The 22578-nt window shown below is 46.1% G+C and overlaps 2 protein-coding genes and 1 non-coding gene across 10 annotated transcripts; 1 reads left to right on the forward strand and 2 right to left on the reverse strand.

Moving 5' to 3' along the window:
• Positions 1–48: 48 nt before the first annotated feature.
• On the reverse strand, positions 49–9942 carry RBM23 (RNA binding motif protein 23). Of its 6 annotated transcripts, none has more exons than XM_040227214.1 (16): positions 9747–9942; positions 7361–7391; positions 7116–7168; positions 6394–6469; positions 5672–5829; positions 5153–5200; positions 4850–5023; positions 4553–4606; positions 4285–4402; positions 4036–4188; positions 3814–3951; positions 3216–3281; positions 1544–1739; positions 1326–1457; positions 1153–1237; positions 49–1067 (listed from the first exon to the last, which is right to left on the reverse strand). In XM_040227214.1, exons 3-16 carry the CDS (start codon positions 7136–7138, stop codon positions 1064–1066), a joined length of 1425 nt encoding a protein of 474 aa, XP_040083148.1. In that variant the 5' UTR covers positions 7139–7168; positions 7361–7391; positions 9747–9942; the 3' UTR covers positions 49–1063. The 6 variants fall into 6 exon arrangements, with proteins under 6 accessions (XP_040083148.1, XP_040083153.1, XP_040083152.1 ...); XM_040227219.1 differs by lacking the exon at positions 7116–7168 and adding an exon at positions 8608–8629; XM_040227218.1 differs by lacking the exon at positions 7116–7168.
• Positions 9943–11182: 1240 nt separating this feature from the next.
• On the reverse strand, positions 11183–19800 carry PRMT5 (protein arginine methyltransferase 5). Of its 3 annotated transcripts, none has more exons than XM_040227223.1 (17): positions 19589–19800; positions 18822–18940; positions 18436–18521; positions 18144–18278; positions 17679–17791; positions 17299–17348; positions 16927–17090; positions 16330–16491; positions 16077–16154; positions 15926–15984; positions 15716–15838; positions 15458–15633; positions 14483–14592; positions 14142–14235; positions 13844–13960; positions 12625–12689; positions 11183–11729 (listed from the first exon to the last, which is right to left on the reverse strand). In XM_040227223.1, the coding sequence occupies exons 1-17, from the start codon at positions 19696–19698 to the stop codon at positions 11577–11579; spliced, it is 1914 nt and encodes a 637-aa protein (XP_040083157.1). In that variant the 5' UTR covers positions 19699–19800; the 3' UTR covers positions 11183–11576. The 3 variants fall into 3 exon arrangements, with proteins under 3 accessions (XP_040083157.1, XP_040083158.1, XP_040083159.1); XM_040227224.1 differs by having other exon boundaries at positions 19503–19708; XM_040227225.1 differs by lacking the exon at positions 18822–18940 and having other exon boundaries at positions 19589–19712.
• A 252-nt stretch (positions 19801–20052) lies between these two features.
• TRNAR-ACG lies at positions 20053–20125 on the forward strand. The gene has a single exon. It is a non-coding gene; the product is annotated as a tRNA-Arg (tRNA).
• The last annotated feature ends 2453 nt before the right edge of the window (positions 20126–22578 follow it).

Here is a 22578-nt window from a genome sequence, read left to right on the forward strand (position 1 = left end):
TTCTTCCAAAAGATCAGATTTTTTAAAAATTAAGGAAAGAAAACACAATGACATTACAAATATTTTATATCCCAAGAACCATTCGTGGTGTTGGCTCAGAAGTTAACATCAGACAGACACACTAAGGGACTGAGACCACATACATATGGGCAGCGGCCGCCACAACAGTGGGACATGCCTTTTGTACAAAGTTTATATATATATATTTATGTACACAGACACAGGGTATAAAATCCAGTGAGAAGGGCTCATGTGCGTCCAGCAAGGGGACAAGAGTGGCTTTAACAGCTGGGCCTGAGCCCAGTCTCCAGAGGCATAGGGAAGTGGTGGAGAGCAGCAGTCTCCCCTCCATAATCCCACCCTGGACCAAAGGAAAAGACAACTACACAGAGCTGGATGGTATCAGAAAGGTACCCTACCTTTCATTAAACTCCTGAATGCCCCCAAAGACATCCAAAATGGCTGGCAGATTATTCCCACACCTCCCAGCAAGATCCTGAGCTCACAGAAGCAGTTCTGGCCCCAAGGTGAGGTCTAAGGCAGGCTTCCCAACGCACATGTCCGCACTACCTTCCAGGGCCCTGTAGCAGCAAGGTTCAACCCCTCACACTCCAAAGTCCTCCCAGACCAGAGGTTTCAGGGGATTTCTGTGACAGATTGCAGGATAAAGGTACAGGAGAAGAGCAGTTAGTTCCTTCAGTTAATGCCCTATGGCCTTCCCAAAGGGGTAGGAATCGAAGAATCAGTAACAGGTGGTTGGGAAGGACAATGCAGGTCATTCCAGGAGATGATGAACACAGAGAAACAAATGTTCAACGCAAGTGAAGATGCTGTTCTCTTCGACCAGCGGCTTTGATCAGCAGAGTCTATTTCCACTGGGGCTGTTGTGGGTAGGAGCCCTTCTTGGTGTCTAAGGGGGGCCCCAGTTCCCCCACCGTCAGTGTTCATGCCCTCAGAATGGCTTGGTCCACAAAATGGAGAGAAGGGGCCATGGAAGGGTAGATGTGGAGCAGGGAGTGGCAAGACCCAGAGGCACAGGGAGGCAGTGGACCGAGCCACTAATTTACCTGTGGCAAGGAGGAGATGTAAATAGGAAGCTGAAGGAAAGAAAATAACTATGAACACTGACGCAAGTTGGGCCTTGTGACTCACATGGTTTGGGGGGTAAAGTGGCTGGAAAGCTGGAAGCACTGGGAGGCGATTGCCTGGGAGGCGAGGTTCAGGGCCGGACTCAGAGCTAGAACAAAAAGAGGCACGGAAAGTTAGCAGAGTATTCCTGCCTTCCAGGCCTAACCCTTCTCTCCCTTCCCCAAGTTCAAATCTACCAGTCAGAGCCGCTGGGTTCAGGGCGCCCAGGGGAACTGCTCCATTCAATTGCAGGGCAGCAGCTTGAGCAGCAGCAGCTTGGGCCACAGCAGCGGCAGCGGCAGTGCTGGTTGGCAGCTGGATTCCAGAGCCTCAGAGGGAAAGAAGAGGTGGGGTTAAGTCCTAACCCTTAGTGTAAAACTCAACCCCACGTTCTTCACTCCACAAGGAAACCTACCTTCTGCCAATTTGGCCACGAGCTGCAAACGTCCACCTGCTAATCCCAGGTCTAGCTCCTGGTCTCCATCAGGAAAAGTGATGTCTGTGCCACCATCCGGTCGCTCGGTCACGTGGCCAATCCTCATAGGTCGACCAGCAAGCTCAAAGCCATTCAACTGTTCCAAGGCCCGTCGGGCACATTCTGAGTCAGAGAACTACAAGAAACCCAGGGCGTATCAGGTACCTCCTGGCCACAGACATGCTCTCAAATCCCCACGAACACTCCCTAGTCCTACTGTCCCAAGAAAATCGCATGCTCACTGTGGCTCAGACTTTGCTTTCCCAAGGAATGTCACCTAGGATCCCATCCTCCCAAATGGTTCTCTGAAAAGAACCCTTTCCAGCTGACTCAAGGGCAATCACTTTTCAATCTTCCAGCTCCACTAAGAACCTAACAGTGAATTATCTGTAGGGAGCCTCACCTGACTGGCTGTTTCACAAATGGCTATATCAGATGGAAGTAATACAGGCTGAGATCCAAGGCTCCTGAGTTTCATTTCAGCCCTCAGGACTAGTAAGTTTCAGTCCTTAGTCAAGAACTAGGAAAGGCACAGCCTCAGGAGGGCACACGCCTGGTACTGAAAGCAAGACTGCATCCCCAGTCCCACTCCACCTCTCTGGCCGACTGGCCACAGGGCCTCTAACTCTCTAGTCCCTTTCAGCAGCAGCCTGACATAATGAGGATTCCTAGTCTGCTGTTTATGTGTCAAGGCTGTTGACTTAAAAGGCAGTAACACAAGGGCAGAAAGACGCCAGAGGAACCTTTCTGAATCTGAGTCACATGAGGAGCTAAAGAAGGTACTTGCCACCATGAACCCCACAGCTGGCTTTATTTACTCTGGTATTACCTGCCCTAGGGCCTGGCACGTGGTAATGACAGTTCCTAGGCAGGTGGTGTATGTAGGTGGTTTGCTTTTACTGGATACTTCTGTGATGAGCAATTCCCATGGTAGAACATAACCTACCTCCCCTCTGCCCTGCAGGCAACTGTGGGGGTGTAGGCTGCCTGGATTGAGCCCAGAAAATAGCAGCTTCTATCAGACTTTGTGGCTGGCAACCAGTCCTCAGCCTGGAGTCACACGGAAGAACCAGTTATGGGAGACAATTTTGTTGGAGTGTCAGGAAAAGGTGAGACTTGCCCACTATTAGGTGGCCTCACTATTTTCCCTATGACAGTATTTAAATATGAAAGTATTTCTCAGTGGAGAAACTGCTTCAAACAGGGTAGCAACAGAGGGAAGTATATAACTTCTTATTCCCACTCCATCATGAAAATATACCAAATCTATAACATACATCTACAATAAAGCCCATACCTAACCTCCCTCATCCCCCAACCTCAGCTGCATCCTGGAATTATTACTATTACCCAAACAGCAAGTTGTAGCACCAGGGAGGCTGGTTGAACTCCTGGACACCCCATACCAGTGCCACTGACAGAGTGTGGGAGCAAAGCCAAGATCTCAAGCAATGCATTCATCTCAAGGGGCAGAAGGCTAGTCCAAGCTTCAGGCAGCAGGGTTTATGGGTCATTAAGATCGTTCCTACGGGAGGAGGATGAAGCTGAGCTACAAAATCAGACAAGTGGACAAACCTAAACTAAAATTAAAAGTTAAAGACTAGAGACTCACCGTAATAAAACCATAACCTTTGGAGCAGCCTGTTTCTGAGTCCTTCATCAAGACAATATTATCAATCTGCAAAATAAAGAGAAATAACGATCTTCCGGCTAAGCCACACCTTCGTCCTTTCCTACCCAGACTGCTTTGTTCGGCTCTGCTATGCATAGCATGTGCCACAAAGGACCTTAGTTCCTCCACCAGGGACGGAATCTGTGATCTGTGCCCCGTGCAGTGGAAGCACAGAGTCTTAACAACTGAGCCACCAGAAAAGTCTCCTACTTAGATTATTTTAAATACCTCTATCTTTCTAACCAACCTATTGTATTTCTCCAAATCATTTTGAAAAGAGAGACAAAAACCATTTTTTTCCAAAACACTTTTGCTGACTCATCTTACTTAATCTGGACCCCACTATTTGATTTCACAGTGCCTAATTTATCTCCTGAGCAGTAAGAATGCAGAGATGGAGCCAACTTTCCCAGGAGGGACCCACGTGGCCCTTATGAAACATGAATTGGGTTAGCCATGATCAGACAGATGAGGAGGTACCCTCCCCCTCCCCACTGTTCCCAATTCCCTTCAGAGGTTCCCCTCTCTTTCTACTCACTTTGCCAAAGGGCTCAAAGATGCCCCGGAGCATGTCCTCAGTGATATTGAAGTGTAGGGAGCCCACATAAAGGCGCATTGGTCCACCACTGCCCTTCTGCAGGTTATTGGCCATGGCTGCCAGGCGGTTTTTCTCAGCCTGCGGAAGGAGGAAATGATAGGTTACGCTCACACCTACCACATTCAACTCCATCTTCTCAAGTCCATTTCTCAAGCTGCTCACCTGTGAGGCCTGTACAATGATTGGCACTCCAAGCAGCCGCTGCCCAGTCAGCCCAATGGCCAGCGGCACAGACTGGATCTCACAGAATTCTACATAGGCAATGCCTTTAGACCGACGTGAGTTCCGGTCTGAGATGATACGGACGTCTCGAACCTATCCAGGGCAAGAGGGAAATCCTGAGTTGGGCATAAAGGGGGATGGACAGAAGACAGGCTACCCCAAGCTAACTAAGAGGGAGAAGAGGATTACCTTGCCAACAGCAGAGAAAAAGTCCTCCAGGTCTCGAGGCCGAATGCGGGCAGCCAACTGCATGCAGAACACTGTGCGGGCGTCCCGCTCCTCCGGACTCAGGTTGTCAACGGGCTCCCTGCAGGGCACAGCTGTTGACACCTTCCCTCCCAATACCTGTGCATTGTTCTTCAGCTGCCCTCGAGAACTACACATTCCTCTGGTTTGCCTCAAACCACTTTTCAGTCATAATTCACAGTCCCTGAAAGAGGGCTCATTATCAACTCACCTGACTGGGCTCTTCTCTCTGAAATGAGGACTCTTACTGTGTCCATACCTACGCCTACAGAACAGAGAACAAGAAAACTGAAAACCACCTCTATTCACACTTGGCCCAGTGCTGAGTCTTCCACCACGAGAAAAAAAGATTACAGCACTTCATCACACATGCAAGTTCTGAGTACCACCCCTCCAGTAACCAGGTCTCTTGCCACAACAACAGGATACAAGCACCCTTAGGCAGGGACTACGGTGCACTTGGTTTTACCCAGAATACAAAGGTGATCTTATTAGCAAAAGGTGATACCCAGTGGCAAGTGGTGGACTCCTGTAGTGTGCACGATCCTCACGACGCCAGTCTCGACTTCGTGACTCATTACTATGTCGACGATCCCAGCTACGGCTGCGGTGGCGACGCTGCCAATCTCGACTTCGGCTCTGACTATTTTTCCGCCTGTGATGATCCCGGTCTCGACTACGACTATGGATAAAAATGACTATTAAGTTCCTTAAAGAACGAACCAACCTCCTCTGGCCTTTCATGTGTAGCTTTCCCTGGTATCTTTCCATTCATAACTCTCAAAACCCAAGTGTCCCCAGCATGACCGACCTGCGTTTTCTCTCCCGGCTTTTACTACAGCTCCGACTCCTCTTCCTCCTGTGAGAGAGCATCAGCTCTTATTACAGAGGTTCCATTCTCTCTCCCAAGGAAACCAGATGACCATGAGGCTAGGATGAAACAAAAGCCAGCAAAAGACCGAAATCCAGAAGACAGTATGGCAGGAGCTCGTGACAATGGCCCACCACCAGCTTACACACAGCCCTGAACGCTGTCAGGTATATGAAATGGCCATTTCCCCGCCAGGGAATGGAACACTATCTGGTGTTTTCAAATCAGAGAGCCTCCTGTTATTTTATTCAAATGAAATACATCAAAACTAGGACCGATCCACAAGTCTACACTGGAAGATCATTACACCAAATCACCATTATTCCCATGACCCAGTGGAGCCATTACTAAAGTAGGAAGTCTTATAAACAACCACCTCTCTGTTCCAGCTGTTCCTATAATGGACAAAGCTGTTTTCCGTCCCCAAGCGGCCAACCCCCTTCCTCATGCCACACTCACGTGTTTGCCTCCCCACTCGTGCCGTTTCCACTGGTGGCGCCGGTTCCATCAGTGACGCTGCTCCCACCGGTACCACAGCCACTGGTGTCAACGCTGCTGGTGCTGTTGGTCATGTTGCTGGGACTGTCCTTTTTAGCCTCTTTCCTTTGCTGCCCATCCTAAGGGGTTCACCAGGAAAACGACACAAGGCATCAGGTGGCAGACACACAGATTCCATTGGGCAAGGCAAGAACAAAGTGGACAAGGAAGAAAGCTCATGAAATCAAAACTCTCAATTACCTTAATAGTTTCTGAGCACCTAGATCTCCTAACAAAGAGAATAAGAGGATGGAAACTACCCAAAAAGAAGGGATGAGATTTTAAAGTCAAACATTAGCTATCTGACATATGTTCGATCCACTAACATCTATCTCCCAGGAGAGTGAGAAATGAGTTACGTCTGAGATATAGCAACTTTCTTCTGTGTCATTGACAGCTGTGAGCAAAGGGTTCCCATCCCAACTTTATGTTGCCCCCTCACTCCCAGTTTTCTGGGCCCTTTCTGCAAGCATGGCCTTTGAGTACTGGTCTCTAGCAGTGACTATCGAAAGATTACACCTTTCATGAATAGCCACTGTACATAATAAATGAACAGGGAAAGAAAATTCCTAAAACATTGAAACTGATGAGCCACAACTGCTTTTTCTTACTAACCCAATTCCAAGAGTGAGATAGGGAATTACCTCCTCTTTTTTATAGGGAGCCTCCAGCATGGCCTCAATCACTATATCAAAGTCATCGGATGCCATTGTAGCAGATCTGGGGAAAAGATATCGATACATAAGAACCTCATTTATATTTTTCCTCCCCTTCTGGCACCCCACATTCCCTCTCCCTTTGAAGAAACAGACACCAGAATATACAGTTTTGTTTCTCGAACTCCAAATGTATCTTACCAGCTGTTGCTTACCCTACATTTATTTTTGCACCTTACAGATCTAAACTAGTTCTGCTTTGTGGCTTATAAACGGTCAGGGTCTAGAAAAAAATTAGATGTCTAGGGAGAGACAAAATATAATACAGTCCTTTTCCTGTTAAAAGAAAATGCAGGTACTCAAACTTACTATTTATAGTGGGCACTTGGCCTCCATTCTACTATTCAAAATTCTGAATAAATAACTGCTTTAAACTTAAAACTGGCACATATTCCATTAAAAAGGTAAGACTACAAGAATAAAAATTAAAAGCAAGACAAAGTAATACCTAAGACAAAATAATTTGTCCTAAGCTTTTCCCCACACCCCTGACCCAAACACACACAAATAAGGGGATTCATCGTTAAGCATTTTCTGTACAACACCAACTAGAGTTTGAGTAATTCAGAAAGACTATGATTAAGATGGCTTAACCAGCCCCAGTCTGAAGCATTTCTGTCTAGGGACATACAGTAGGACTTCTTGCCTACCCCAAGCTTTCATATTTAGCCATAGTCTTTCTCAAGTCTGTTTTGTCACAGGTCTGACAAATAATAAAAACAGAAGACACCAAATGAAATCAACAGGATAAATTATTCAAAGATTACTATTCCAACATTATCAAAATATGTAACACAGATAAATCTCAAAATAATTACACTGAAAGAGATTATCAAAAAAAAGTACATACTGTATGATGTACATTGACATAAAATTTTAGAAAATGCAAACTAACCTGTAGTGACAGAAAGCAGGTCAGTGGTTACCTAAGGATAGGAACAGGTGGGGTAGGGCCAGGATGAAAAGATTATAAAAGAACATTTTGGAATTTGGGGAGGTGATGGTTTCATGGGTGTTAGTACATAACAAAACCCACCAAAGTGTACACCTTAACATGTATAATTTTATTCTATGTCACTGATATCCTAATAAAACTGAAAAAAACTAATCTGAAGAATTTCTATGCAGAGAGGCTAATTATAATTAAGACTTTCCATATACACAAGAGCTTTGTCCTCTTTAAAGCAGCTAATGCATCATCCAATCATGCTGTCGTGACTGGAGACAGAGTCCACAGCCTATTTTGATGATTTAATAAAAGTAATCATATTTATCATTTGTAGTACCTGACATTGCTGGGCACTATGCTAAACATGTTACAAAGATAAGATTCTTGGAAGCAGCCAACAATAAAACTTAGTTCGACCCAAATTTAAGGCTTAAAATGGAAACCAAACCAAAATCAAATAGATGTCCAAAAACCAGTGAACTCAATCTCTTATCTTACATTTATTTAGTAATCAATGGTAACATATGCTACAGGTAATATTGGATCTAATGCACAGATGAAAAAACAGAGGTTCTGTGAATAGCCCAAAGTCACAAAGCTCAAATGGAGGAGCTGATCCTTGATCAGAAGTCTTCTGACTCTAATGTTCAGGTTACCACTCTCTCATGTGATTTGTAACTTAAACTTAAAAGGAAATTCCTTTAAAAAGAAAAGTACACAGCATACCAAGATGTCTATTTTTAAATATACACTCATCTGGAGAATTAATGTCCTCATAGGTATATGAAAAGAATCAGTCTCATTAGTCACATCTTACTGTGTAGCTTATAGAGATAACCAGTTTGCAATAGTATATGCTTCAAAAAAAGAAACCAACATACAGTATATACTTCAAAATATTAGGAACCAGACTGATTTTAATATATGCTATCTGACCTATGGTGGGGGAAAAAATGGTTCTATAAGTAAGTTTTTGATCTACAAACTCCGTTCCTTTCAGTCATCTGACTGCCAAGTCTATACAAAATTTCTAAGTGTCATAACACTGCTCTTCATTTTTTATAGCCTGCCTTTAATTCTCCAAATGAAATGCTTCTAGTTTCAAGAACTGCTCTTTGTTGAGTGCTAGTCCAGCGCAGGAATAACCTAAGATATGCAACAACTTTCACATAAGTTGACAAAGGAACCCCTACCTGTGGAATAAAGTTTTCAGACCTAAGAAACAAATGAATGGATATATTTAGAAACACACATATATAAAACAGTAGCACACTTTGAAACTTGGAATCTTGCTGGGTTTAGTCCATCTTCTAGATGTCTAAATAGCAGAAAAGTCCCAAACACTTACGTGCTTTCAGGTAGGGAGTTTTCGAGCTCTTTAAGTTCTAACTTATGGGTTAAAGTCCATTCAATACCACACATTAAAACATTATACTGCTTTCTTCCAACCCCGCTCCAAAAATTGCATTAGGGACCCACCATCATGGTATGGCACGGACCTTGTCATAACACAGACTAGACCCAAGCCAGCACTTAAGCCCCACTGCAGCCGGGCCACAGGAGAACGAAAATACACTGTCAGCCCCAATCAGACAGAATTCATTCACCAAACGCTGGAGTCCCAGGGGTGATGGGCAGCGCCACCTCCTGGGTCTGGTCTCTGAGCTGGGCACAAACATCTCCAAACAAATTAAGAACAGGAACAATGAGAAAGACAAAAACATTCCCACGTGTAACAAACCAAGGCCACGCTTCAAAAAACGGTCCTGCAAGTAAGTAACTGGCAGCATCTCTGTGAGGGCCAGCGTCCCGATGCTAAAACCTCCTAGGTGGCCCCACTGTGCTCCTCTACCGCCACGGGGTATGTGGGCAGAGCCGCCAACATAGTGGACATGTCTTCCACATAAGGAAGACTGAGGAAGAAACCTCAATTTCCTCATCTCCCTCTGGCGCCACTAGGGGTTGAAAACGGATCCCACAAATCCTCTGAGACCGCGGTAGGTCGATGCTCCCTCGACAGTGTGGGCCACCCTGAACGTCAAGGTTATGGGGACCAAGAGACCAGTCATTCGGATCCTTGAAACATCTTCATCGCTGAAGGATACAGCCACGAGGGTGCCGATCCCTAAAATCGTGCCAGTAATTAGTTAGGCAGCGAACACTTCCAGGTCAAAATAAACAAAAACTTTTTTTTTTTTTTTTTAAATTTTAAAAGTTTGCCTGACTCTGCCCTCGACTCCATTTTCTGCCTGTGACGTCAAGGGGAGGGGCCGCGCGGCAACGTCACGCATAGGTGACGTTGCGGGGGGAACCCGGTTTCGGGGTTTCTTACCAGTTCCGGGTCCCCGCAGCGGGGGTCCCGGTTCCCCCTGTTCCTCTGGGTGTGGCGGGGGACACGAACCACCGCTATCTTCCAAAGACTCGGCAATAAAAGCAGCACTAGAGCCGGAGCTACTCCTCTTCCCGCAAAATGGCGGCAGCTCCACTGCCTTCCAGAACCTTCCCCAATCTGCGCAGGCGCCGAAACATTCAGCCGCTGGAATTTATCTCACGGGTTTCGCGGCAACAGTCCAAAGTGCAGATTTTCATTGGCTAAAATCCTAAGTATGGGTGGAGCCAAACTCAATGGTCTCTTAGCAACAGCCAAGTTCCCATTGATTGGTTAACCTTGCCGGGACTCAAGGAAAGCAGAAGCGTCCTTAGGTAGCCGCCTATCACTCTCATTGGTTAAACGATTTGCGGAAAGCGGGGAAAGCGGTCAGAGAACTGAGATAGAACCCTCCTAACCAGCTCCCAGCACAGTGGTAGTCTGGGCCAACACCTCGAGGTAAGGAGGTGCAGTTGAGGTCCTTGGCCATCCTTACTGATTTGCCAAGGAGCTCAAGTCGGGCTTATCCAGAACAGGATTGTGGAGAGCAGCTGCACTTGCTTCCCTAGGGGAGGGGTGTTGAGCTCCACATCCCCCTTCTGTCTGTACTTTCCTAGCCGCTGCCTCCTGCGCTCAGCGCTTGGACCTCACAAGTCTGTGACAGGTTTATCTTCTTCCACATCTCACACGCTTTTCAGTTGAAATCAGTGCCCCCTACAGCTCCCACTGCAAGGGTAAACTTCAGGCAGTTTCTCAGGTGACTGGGTGCAGCTGTACTCAGCCGTCTATCTGACGTCCACCCTCACATTCCAGGAGCTTCCAGAACTCCGAGAGACTTCAACTGCCTAATACAGCTGCCAAAAACGTAGCTGCTTAAAACATGGGAGACGGCCATGAACTCACAGGAACCATTTGAGTACTTATTTGAATATTAACTTTTTATCATTATACCAATTCCTTTTCTGTAAAAATGTAGACTTGAACTAGATTACCTCTTAGGACTTCAAACTCTAATCCTGTGATTTTACCCAAACAAAATAAATGGCTTATTGCTGGAGAAGTGTGGATGACTTCCAGTTAACGTTCCCAAGAGGTAACAGAGGAGCTGGTAGTGCAGCAGCTCAGAAAGGTGGAAGGGAAGCTGGCTTCACTCACTACCCCATCTCTCTCCGTGGCAGCAAACTCCATGCCTCCTCCCCAGAAAAGAACCTAATCAGGTCCTAAAGGACAAGACCTCTCTGTAGCTGCTCAGAAAGACTTGTACCTGGGAGTCCAAGAGTCACCACTAAGCTTCTTAAATAGGAAATAAACCTAGGCCCCTTCAAGTATTGGATAAGAGCATAGATCTGAATATGTGTAAGTAATAGCTGAAGAAGCAGAGGCAGGGGGCAGCAGAGTTGGAGCAGGAAAGACCATAACCTCATTTTATTTGTATTTCCTCCTTACACAAAACCATCCAAATAGGAACAGAGATGGACAGGGAAGAGGGCTGAAAATTTGTTCAATTCACATGTTCTCAGAGCTATCCCAGGGAGCCCTTGAGGCTGAGTGCCCGTTGCAGTAGCCACAGATCCAACATGAATTCCTCATGCTCAAGCCTGAAGTCTTCACAGATTGGTAGCGTGAGCCCCACAATTCTCCTCCTTTGCCATCTTGACGTAAGGTAGGAAAGCAGACTGAAATGTTCCTCTTTGATGGGCGTGGCGAATCAGAGCCCATGGTGTACTGCACCTTCTGTGCTACAGGAACAGAACCTGCAGCTGTTTCCAAGGCTCCAGACACTTGCAGGCAGGGCTAGAGGCCGATGGTGTAAGAGCGGCCTGTTGGGTTGTGAATAGCAGAGCAGACTGGTGCCGTCACAGCCCACTCATACCACACCTTCTTGGAGTTGCTGCATCGCCAGAAACGCACACAGATGGTCTGGCCTTCACGCACAGTAATGGGCTGCTATAAGAAGAAAGAGGGAAGTTCAGGGTGGAGCTAATGAATTTTATGTGGCAAGGTACTAAGCTAAGTGTGGAGATAATGATCAAATATAACATTCCAACCCTCATGATGTTTGAAGTCTATCAGAACAAATAATCGGAACTGAACAATCTGACACTGAACAAATAATCAAAAGTAGGATGAATGCTGTAAACAGGGACAGTACCTATGAAAAGTAATGCTAACCTAGTCTACAAGGTCAGGGAAAATTATCTGACAATAAGAATGTCTAATAAGACCTGGAAGATAGTCACCTGGGTCAGAAAATGAGCCAAGAGGACAAAGGTGTGAAACCCTGAGGCAGGAAAGAACATGGGGTATTAGAGGAACCAAAAGAATGTCCAAGGACTGAAGCGATGTAAACAAAGGACAGCAGCTGAAAGGGCAGGTGAAAACTAGATCACACCAAGTCTAAGGAAGATTTAAGACTTTATCGTGGGACTTCTCTGGCGGTCCAGTGGTTAAGACTTTGCACTTCCACTGTGTGGAGCATGGGTTTAATCCCTGGTCAGGGAACTAAGATCCCACATGCCATGTGCCAAGGCCAATAACAAAACAGACTTTATCCTAAGGGAACTGGAAAGATATTGAAGGGTTTTAGAAGCAGGAGACAGATAGGATCATATTTGTGCTTTTAAAAGATGACTCTTGCTCCAGGTACAGAATGAACAGAATAGCCTAAGTATATGTGGGAAGCCAGGTGGAAGGCCACTGCAAATATCCCAACATCTACAAATGCATGTGAGAACAGCAGAACAAGGGTCACAGCCAAGCATTATCCTGGAAGAAGGAAAGGGGCAGAACATCAATGCCATAAGTTACTTTTTAACCCAAGGAGCCTTAAGGTGATACCTACCTTAATGGGGAAGAGGATGGGAAACCATGAAAACATCCCGGGAGAGTGAGTCTCTGGACGGATACCTAAGTGGACAAAATAATGATAAAAATTGAGAATAACTGATTGCTATACACCTGAAACTAACACAACATTGTTTTAACTATATTCCAATAAAAATTAACAACAAAAAAATGAGGTCTCCATGACACTGTTTTTTGCCTAGGTTGAGGACAGTCTCATCTGTAAACATGGAAACAAGTCATCAAAGATCTCCAATCACTAACTGCTTGGTTCCTTTTGACCCTAAATGCTACATGTAGGCTGCGATCTGAAAGTCCACAAGCAATAAATGCTGGAGAGGGTGTGGAGAAAAGGGAACCCTCTTACACTGTTGGTAGGAATGCAAACTAGTTCAGCCACTATGGAGAACAGTGTGGAGATTCCTTAAAAAATTGCAAATAGAACTGCCTTATGACCCAGCAATCCCACTGCTGGGCATACACACCAAGGAAACCAGAACTGAAAGAGACACATGTACCCCAATGTTCATCGCAGCACTGTTAATAATAGCCAGGACATGGAAGCAGCCTAGATGTCCATCAACAGATGAATGGATAAAAAAGCTGTGGTACATATACACAATGGAGTATTACGCAGCCATTAAAAAGAATACATTTGAATCAGTTCCAATGAGGTGGATGAAACTGGAGCCTATTATACAGAGTGAAGGAAGCCAGAAAGAAAAACACCCATACAGTATACTAATGCATATATATGGAATTTAGAAAGATGGTAACAATAACCCTGTATGTGAGACAGCAAAAGAGACACAGATGTATAGAACAGTCTTTTGGACTCTGTGGGAGAGGGTGAGGGTGGGATGATTTGGGAGAATGGCATTGAAACATATGTAATATCATATATGAAACAAATTGCCAGTCCAGGTTCGATGCATGATACTGGATGCTTGGGGCTGGTGTTCTGAGACGACCCAGAGGGATGGTATGGGGAGGGAGGAGGGAGGGGGGTTCAGGATGGGGAACACGTGTATACCTGTGGCGGATTCATGTTGATGTATAGGCAAAACCAATACAATATTGTAAAGTAATTAACCTCCAATTAAAATAAATAAATTTATATTAAAAAATAATAAATAAATAAATGCAACATGTATTAAATACATAAGCTGCCCAAGTAGCATACTCTTAAACCCCCATCCACTGCCCCAGACACTCACTCAGAGTGATGTCCTGATAAAGCACAGTCTCAAAGTAGCCTGCAAAACCATGCAGCACTGTGTTCACCTCCACAGGAAACTCCAAGGTACAGTAGCGATTGTTGTCAATCATAGGATCTGTCAGGGAAGAGCTGTGTGGGTGATGAGGAACCAGAAACCCTAGACAACTTGGTAAAGCATAAGCAGGAACCAGGAAAGGAAGCCTAGATAAGAGGCCAGATAAACCCAGGACAGCAAGGGAAGAAACCAGGGAGGTGAGCTCCCCATTCAGTCAGAGGACAGCCATGCAGGAACCCACCTCTGTTAGGATGGCTGAAGGTAAAACAGGGCTGGGGTGCAGACAGCTGGTGGAAATTGTGCAGTCGTACCACATAAGGCATCTCAAACTGGGCCTGTCCCAAGAGAGAGAAAATGATATCTGAAGAAGACAGGCGAGAGCTACCTAATTCCTCAGGGAATGCAGCTCAAGCTCTAAGGACACAGACAAAGATAAAAACGTAGTTTCACTTCAGTTACTTTCCCACATCCCCAACTCCTTCACCTCTTCATCTCCTCCAGTGGAAGAAAACAGTTATGCTGACAGAAAAAAAGAAAAGCATTAAAGAGAGAAGAGACCGCCAGAAGAGAGTGGCTCTTTACCTCAGGGTCACGGTCCTTTTCCCGACAGGCTCGGACCTCATTGTATAGCTTGGAGGAGGAGATGGGAGCTAGAAAAGAAGTGTACTCCCCAGGAATGCTCACGCCATCATCTGCAGAGCAGAAGGGGCACATTACTTCCCAGGGGATGGAAACGGTTCATCTGTACTGAAGGCCCAGACCTCCCACATCAAAAGAGACCCAGGCAGCTCCATGTTGTCACATTCCCAAGCCACCCTGCCTGCACCCCCCGCCCCCCCACCCACTCATGCCCTAAGGCATTCTACTTCCAGGTTAATTTAGAGTCACAAAAGAGTAAAACTGGAAGGAACCCAAAGTATTCTAATCTAATGGTCCTTAACCCTCTTTCCTTTGAGCTAGTGATGAAAGCTAAGTCCAAGGTACATGTCACAGCAGTTCAGGGAGCCCACAGATCTCAGACTAAGAATCTCTGCTCTGGGGGCTTTCCTGGTGGCTCAGTGGTAAAGAGTCCATCTGCCAATGCAGAAGACAAGGGTTCAATCCCTGATCTGGAAAGATCCCACACGCAGAGGAGGAACTGAGCCCGTGCGCTCCAGAGCCTGTGCACTGCAACAGGAGAAGCCACTGCAATGAGGAGCCCAGAAATGCTGGAGAGTATGCTCTCCACTGCAGCTGGAGAGTAGCCCCCACTCTCCCTGACTAGAGAAAAGTCCATGCAGCAACAGAGACCCAGCACGGCCACAAATGACTAAATAAATATTTTTTTAAAGTTTCTGCTCTGGTCCACTCCCCTCATTTTACAGATGTGAACCCTCACACCCGAGGTTCAGGGAGATTGTGTCACCTGCTAAGGGCACTGACCCGAGTCTGCCCTGCCTCCCCTAAACTCTGTAACCTCTTCTAAGCTGCTGCCACACCCACCCCTCCCCAACCCCACTGAGCCTTCCCAGTTGATAATCCAATCCCCTTATTCAGTACACCCCAGCCTGGAGGCACCTTTTAGGAAGTGCTGGGCTCCATCCAGGCACTCAGGTGACAGTTCATTGTCAGCAAAGGACCCCAGAAGCTCACTGACAATGATATCTGCTTTCTCTGGAGCCACCCACTCCCGCATGTCCGATGAGACTACTGTCACCTGGCTTCCCCATTCTTCAAACTGCCAGTTCTCCAGCCTGAAACAGATGAAACGAGTCAGGAGAAGAAAGAAAACCTGGCACTGGGGCCAAACTTCCCAGCATCAAGGTTGCTACTCACGTCACCACAGCATTTGGGTTCTTCTCCACAGCGTACAGCTTTATCCGCCGGTCAGCTTGCTTGGCGGCTCGGAGGGAAGCATTCACCAGGGGGCCCCGGCCTGCTCCCAGCACCATCAGCACTCTAAGAAACAGAGGGAGCAGTCAAGTTGACTGTACATGTGGAGAGGCAGGCATGCACATCTCTGGGAATCAGGCAGAGAGCACTCACTGGATGTTGGTGTCCTTCTCTTCCTCTGGCACTCGATCTAACAGACATTTATAGATGGCCTGAGGGGAAGGAGGGAAGACCCTGTGGCTATAATGCCATCTTCACCCAGGTCACCCCAGCCCTTTGCCTGACACTGAGACCCACACTGTACCTGCTGGTACTGAGAGTATTTGATGGGGTCCTTTTCGAACACTTCATATGTCTGAGATTCCAAGTTATCCATCAGTGGCTGATGAATGAGAGGAAAGAGACAGAGTAAGTTAGCCACTTTTTGGCAAGGACAATGCACCAGAACACCAAAACCTTCCCACTGTCTCCTGAGCTCCGGTGAGATTTTATGGTACCTGCTCTCAAGATTCATTTCCTCCCCCCACCTCCATCCTCTTAGTGCACTCCAGACCCACCTGGAGTGGGGACTGAAGGTAATCTTCATAACCCTTGGCAAAGAGTTCGTAGGCATTGGGTGGAGGTCGGTTCTGGCTCAGGTATTCCAAGTATTGGAGGTAGGAGCAGAACTCCTTCTCTGAGTGGTGGTTGGTGCCTGTGATGATGAACTGTACCTCCAACTGTGAGAATAAGTAGGCCATCAGACACAGTCCTTGAACCAAGAGGATATTATTGAAGCTTATGGCCAAAGAGTTCCAGCATAAAATAAGGCCCAGATCACCATATACCTTTAAATACCAACAAAAGCACCAAGAGCCTTCCTATACCCCATAAGCATCACCCTGGCCCCAGGGACCCCATGAATCATTGCTGGAACTTCTTAGATCAAACTTTCGGCAAAGTTCTCATGATACCCGATTCCTTTTGAAATGTTTCTGGGGCTTCTACTGCCATTTGTCCTTTTGCTCTCAAGGCCCCCAACTTTGCTGAAATTGCACTCCAGAAATTAGAGAGGAAGAATCAGCCCCACAAAGAAAAAAAAAAAAAATCCCATCACACATATGTGAGTAAAACAAGATTAACTAGAAGACCTTTAGAACCCTTCCACTACACACCTTGAGAAGTCGGAAGATCAGCCTCTGGTGCATCTTAGAAAGAACAGGAAATCCCTTCTTATTGGTCAGGAAAATGCTGGTGGGGAGAATGGCTGCTTTGATGGGCTCCCCAAGCCAACGATCAATGACATGGTTAGATGGGAGGTCAGCACCAATTTCAAGAGCTACAAAAGGGAAAACAAAGACCTGTCAATCACATAGGCCAGAATCTTTGCGTGCTCTTTTGTGCAAGATCTGTCTCCTCCTTAAGAGCAAGGCAGACTAAAGCATGGAGAAAGTATGCCCCAGCAGCCAAGTATACATGAGACTCCTGATTTTTAGTCACAGGACTTCAGAGAAGGATAACCTATCCCAGGATCTTTGTGGACCTACCCACTGCAATCCTCTTGCTGTAATCACACAAGGTCCGGAAGTTGTGCCACCTGTGCAGAGTCAAAACACAGAAGTTGGTTGCTCAGTCACGTCCAACTCTTTGTGACCCCATGGACTGTGGCCCTCCAGGCTCCTCTGTCCATGGAATTTTCCAGGCAAGAATACTAGAGTGGGTTGCCAGTTCCTTCTCCAGGGGATCTTCCTGACCTAGGGATTGAACCCAGGTCTCCAGCATTGCAGGCGGACCATTTACTGTCAGAGCTACCAGGGAAGCTCCATCAAATACATATGGCCCACCAATCACACCTCAGGGAGACCTTCCTACAGGTTCCACTCTGTACTTCCCTCCACCCCAGGTACAGCGGCAAAAGGAAACATACCACATCCATGTCTTCTCCTCTCCACTGTACTCCTCTGTGTGAGAAGTTGGTGCGTTCTCAATTATATCATCTCTCAGGTCCTCTGGTGCCACCAATGGCACCCGCATCCAGAACTGCACATGAACAATAAATAGGTTCCACACCCTATTTAGAACTGTTTCGAACCCATTGGGTCCAGAAAGCTTCCTTCAATTAAAAAAATCTTGATCCAGATTTCAAGCTAATCCCCTTATATCCTTTTCCCAATTTGTGATTATATGTTGTCTTTTATCTCTGGAAGTTGCGGGAAATAACTGATATTCTATACGTTTTATAATACTTTGCTTACCACTCTTAGTGTGGGTAGGCAGTACTGACATTTCAATTCTCCCAAATGCACCCTTTACTGAATGGCTAGGAACAAGAAGATACTTAGCACAGCCTGACTATCATAATATGCAGCAGGAAAGGAAGCCCTTGCCATACCATGGAGGAGTGGTGGCCAGTGTGGATGTGATTGGTCAAAACTCTCGCCAAGTTTGTGTTATCTTCCTGATTTAGGGGCAGCAGAAAAGCTGGAAGACCCAAATATGCCCCAAAATTCAGCTCCTGTAACATAGCCTGGAATAGAGATTAAAAGGATAAAGTTAAGAGCTAGCAACTCAAATAGCTTTAATTGCATTAGATCAAATTTACTAAGTTACAGAATGGGGAAAAAGTGCTCTCCCCACCCAGCTTGTTTACAGATATTTACAGTCAGTGAAGAGGTCAGTCTTACCGCCTCAGAGTTCCTGCGTATCTTCTCCACTTTTGAGTCTGGACGAATCCATGGAGAAAGCTTTCCCACAATTAGTGTATTCCAGTCTGCACTCCCCCACCCAAGAAAGACAAAGACTAAATAAGGTTCAGCACTTTACTCATTCAATTTCTAGTTCTTAACAGGGAATAGAGTTAGAGATGAAAGACAAAGACTTTTTCTATCACAGATACAGGACAGCCTGACGGAATAGGGAACTAAGGCTTTTAGTAGGTAGGTAAGGAGTTATCTATATCCGTGGGGCAAACCAATATATCCAAGTGAAGAAAGGAAGAGGAGGAAGGCACTGATAAAGCGTAAGTTGTTACTGCCTCTAATAATTAAGGGGCATGTGGGATGCTCCCTACCCCTTCCTGACAGCAGTAGGTCTGATCGTGTCTGGGGGCCCGGCCGACTCTTAGCAGGTTCCTGAGTGAATTCCCTCTTGAAACGCGGGTGGAACACAGGCATGCAGAGGAAATCAAACCTACAACCGCGACAGACCCAGAATCGTCATGTAAAGACAGCAGCAGTGCCCAGAGATCCAAGTAATTGGACTGGCTCTCTTGATTCTGCACAACCCTTTCAGCTGCCACCAGCGACCCGACTAGACTGCTGAATTCAGCCAACCTTGGGACATATCACTTCCGCTGCACTGTGCCTCAATTTCTCGCCAGGACACAGCCATGGAAAAGATGAGTTAAGAGAAAAGATGAATATCCACACCACGTGGACTTTCTACTCTGCTGTCACTGGTTTTCCGAGACTGTCACATCCAGATCGGCAGCAGTACTGCCCAAGTATCCCCCTTCATGGTTTAGCTCTCCTCTCCCTAACCTCCTATTTCTCCCAATCTCATACGGGGCCCCGGCGGTCTCTACGCCCCCTTTTTGAGTTTACTTGATAACTCCTCCGACTTTGGGGTTCAGTGACCACACGCCCCCAATAAGTTTCCCGCCCTCCTCTCAAGCTCCAGGGCCCGAGGCTTCTCCCCCCGAAGGACTAAATGGTTTCTGCTGCCCTGGTCTCATCGACTTCGACCCCCTCACCCCTGCCTCTAGGGGATGACTGGTCTGTCCCTCTCGGTCCCCGAGTTCGGACCCCGCATTCAGCTCGCGGAGGTCCAGGCCCTCACCCCTGCTTGGCCACAGCCCCCAGTGTGTCAGCTATTTCGGGGACGCAATTCAGGTCCCTCCCGCTGGACACGCGGCTTCCACCGGCACCACCGACCGCCATCGCCGCCATCTTTTCCCTCGCGCAATCCACGCCGAGATTCCCTGAAGCTAGCAGCCAATCACAAAGCCGGAAAAAAGCCCCCAGAAGGCGGGACGTTTCACCTTAACAACCAGAGCGTCTCCCACGGCTCTAGCGCTGGAGGAGGAAGGGTGGGGAGTGGCTCTTCTCGCCAATCCGCGGGCTGCACAGTGACGTACAGCGAAGCTTCGGAACAGTCACCAATCTCAGGGTCTGATTCTCGACGAACTTAATCTCCCATAATGCTTCGTGCACTGGTAGAACTCCGTGCAGAGACTACACGTCCCATGAAGCCCTGCAGTATAAGCTTGAAGTGTCATCATTGGGGCCACCAAAGTCGTCTCGGGGCCAGTGGCGCAATGGATAACGCGTCTGACTACGGATCAGAAGATTCCAGGTTCGACTCCTGGCTGGCTCGGTGGGGCGCGTGTGTTTTGTTGCATCCCATGCAATACTGTCATAAACCGTATTTTGAAAGTATCCCGTTCTTCCCTTTCTAATTTCCTTATGATCTCCTCTTACCCTCATTTTTAGCTCATAATTTTATTGCGTTCTGCAGCCATTTTATGTCAGCTTTTTCCATTGCCTAATTCAAAGATGGTTCTTGTGTCTCTGCTTAGGTCCTTCAAAATCCTGAGAAATTTGAGGTAATGACTAAATTGGGCTTTGTATGGGCCTTAGTATATTTTTAAATAGATTGTGGCAGTTTAGCCACCAATTCCTTTCTATTCTATATCTCAAACAAACAAAAAGTAAATAAACATCTAAACACACACACACACACTGAAGATAGGAAGGAAAAAAAAAAACTCATGGTGAAGAATTACAGTGGAGAGGAGTTATGAACAGCCTGGCGGAGACCTGAGAGAATCTCAACATTTTCCTTTCGAGAGAATTTCTACATGTTCCTTTGTGAACACCTGCTACAGGAATGGAAAAGAACGAAGCAAAGAAAGATATAGGGAGGAGAAAAGAACCTGAAGGCAGGGGCCCAGAGGTGTTGAGAGCCTGGCAGCGAGGATGGATAGAGAACACAATACGAAAGGCCCGAGGCAGGAGGTCACAGGACTTAGTGACCGACGGACAGGAAGCCTAATAAGGGAAGTCTGCGGCTGAAGCCCAAGATTTTGGCCTCTTTGAGTGCTACAGGAAATGAGAAGCTCTTTTAGGGAGAATGAGGGTTTGGGTTTGGAAATGCTGAACTGGACGTCTAGGGGGCGCTGTGTAATAGAGAGTTGGAGGAATAGTGATCTGAGCCAGACAAGATTTGGAAATCGCCAGGAGAGGTAGTGACTTTACCCACGAGACTGGATGAGATGACCGTAGCCCGTGGGGGATCAGAGTTCTGAGAAATACGGAATGGGTGTGGATAGGATAAGCAACAAGGAGCCCTGGGTGCAATGTATTTAGTGCTCGCCCCCAAAAGATAAAGGTTAGAAAACTAAAGAAATGAGAAAATGCCTATGAAGCTTAAGAGTTGGAGGTACTTTTATCACTATCTTCTTATTATTATTACTAGACTTTATTTCTTAAAACAGTTTTAGAATTATAGAAATCTTGAGCAGGTAGTACAATACAGCCAACTCTCTTATGTCTTCCTACAGCTTTCTCTATTATTAACATCTTAACATTAGTATGATACATTTATTACTATTAGTGGACCAGAATTGATGTATTATTATTATTAACTAAAGTCCATAGTTTATTTAGATTTTCTTAGTTTTTGCTTAATGTCTTCTTTTTGTTCCACCATCCCATCCAGGATACCGTATTACATATAGTTGTCAGATCTGCTTAGGCTCCTCTTGGCTGTGACGGTTTCTCAGGTACTCCTTATTTTTGATGACCTTGATAGTTTTGAGGAATACTGGTTAGGTATACTGAAGGACATCTCTCCCCTGGAATTTGTCTGATGGGGTTTTTCATTAGACTGGGGTTATGGGTTTTGGGGAGGAAGATCACAGAGGTAAACTGGCCATTTTCATCACATCATATCAAGAGTACATACCATCAACATAATTTTTGACTGTTAATATTGAACTTTATGACCTGGTAGAACTAGTGTTTATCAGGTTTCTCCAGTGAAAAATTACACTCCTCCCCCAACCCCTTCCATCCTGTACTCTTTGGAAGGAAGTCACTATGTGCATTCCACACTTAAGGAGAAGGGAGTTATTTTTTCCCTCCTTTAAGGTGAAGTGTCTACAGTATTTATTTGAATTCTTCCCTGAAGATCTTATGAATAGGGAGTTGACGGGGAGTGGGTGATTCTCTGCCGACATTATAAGAAAAAGAGCTGTTGGGAAAGCCTGCTTGTTGTTCTCTGCCCCAGCTGTGCCCAACCAAACTCTATATTCACAGAAGACTTATGAGATGTTCGTCTTCAGAAAAAGCTAATTATCTGGGCTGTGGACCATCTGTGTTCCTGGCATCTTCCTCCTGATGTCAAGCTGGCTGGTGGCTGTTCTGTTGATTGTTAACTAACCCATCCATGGATGAAAAGGAGAGAGGAAAATCTATGAAATCGTAATGTCAGTTTTGTCATCAGTGAAAATAATTTTCAAAAGGTTTTGTGTTAAAAAGAGCCTAGAATTTCTGACTGACCTTAAAGTAAGTTTAGACTGGCTGAATTTCATTCATCTGAGATGTCTTTGTTTTTTCATTCAAAATGGTCTCTACTGTGTGGCAAGCATGATGCCGAACGGTTCCAGGTAATCCCATACCACATTGCTCTCCACCTCTCCTATAACACTTTGCTTTGTCTTAAAGAACAGCACAGACTGTGGGTCTGTCTATATGAGCTACAGAGGAGCAGAAAGGGAATGAATGACAAAGAAACAGAGAACCTTTTAAAGGGCTTGGCCCTAGGTG

Source organism: Oryx dammah, unplaced genomic scaffold (genome assembly GCF_014754425.2).
Source record: "Oryx dammah isolate SB20612 unplaced genomic scaffold, SCBI_Odam_1.1 HiC_scaffold_26, whole genome shotgun sequence".
NCBI classification, from domain to species: domain Eukaryota; kingdom Metazoa; phylum Chordata; class Mammalia; order Artiodactyla; family Bovidae; genus Oryx; species Oryx dammah.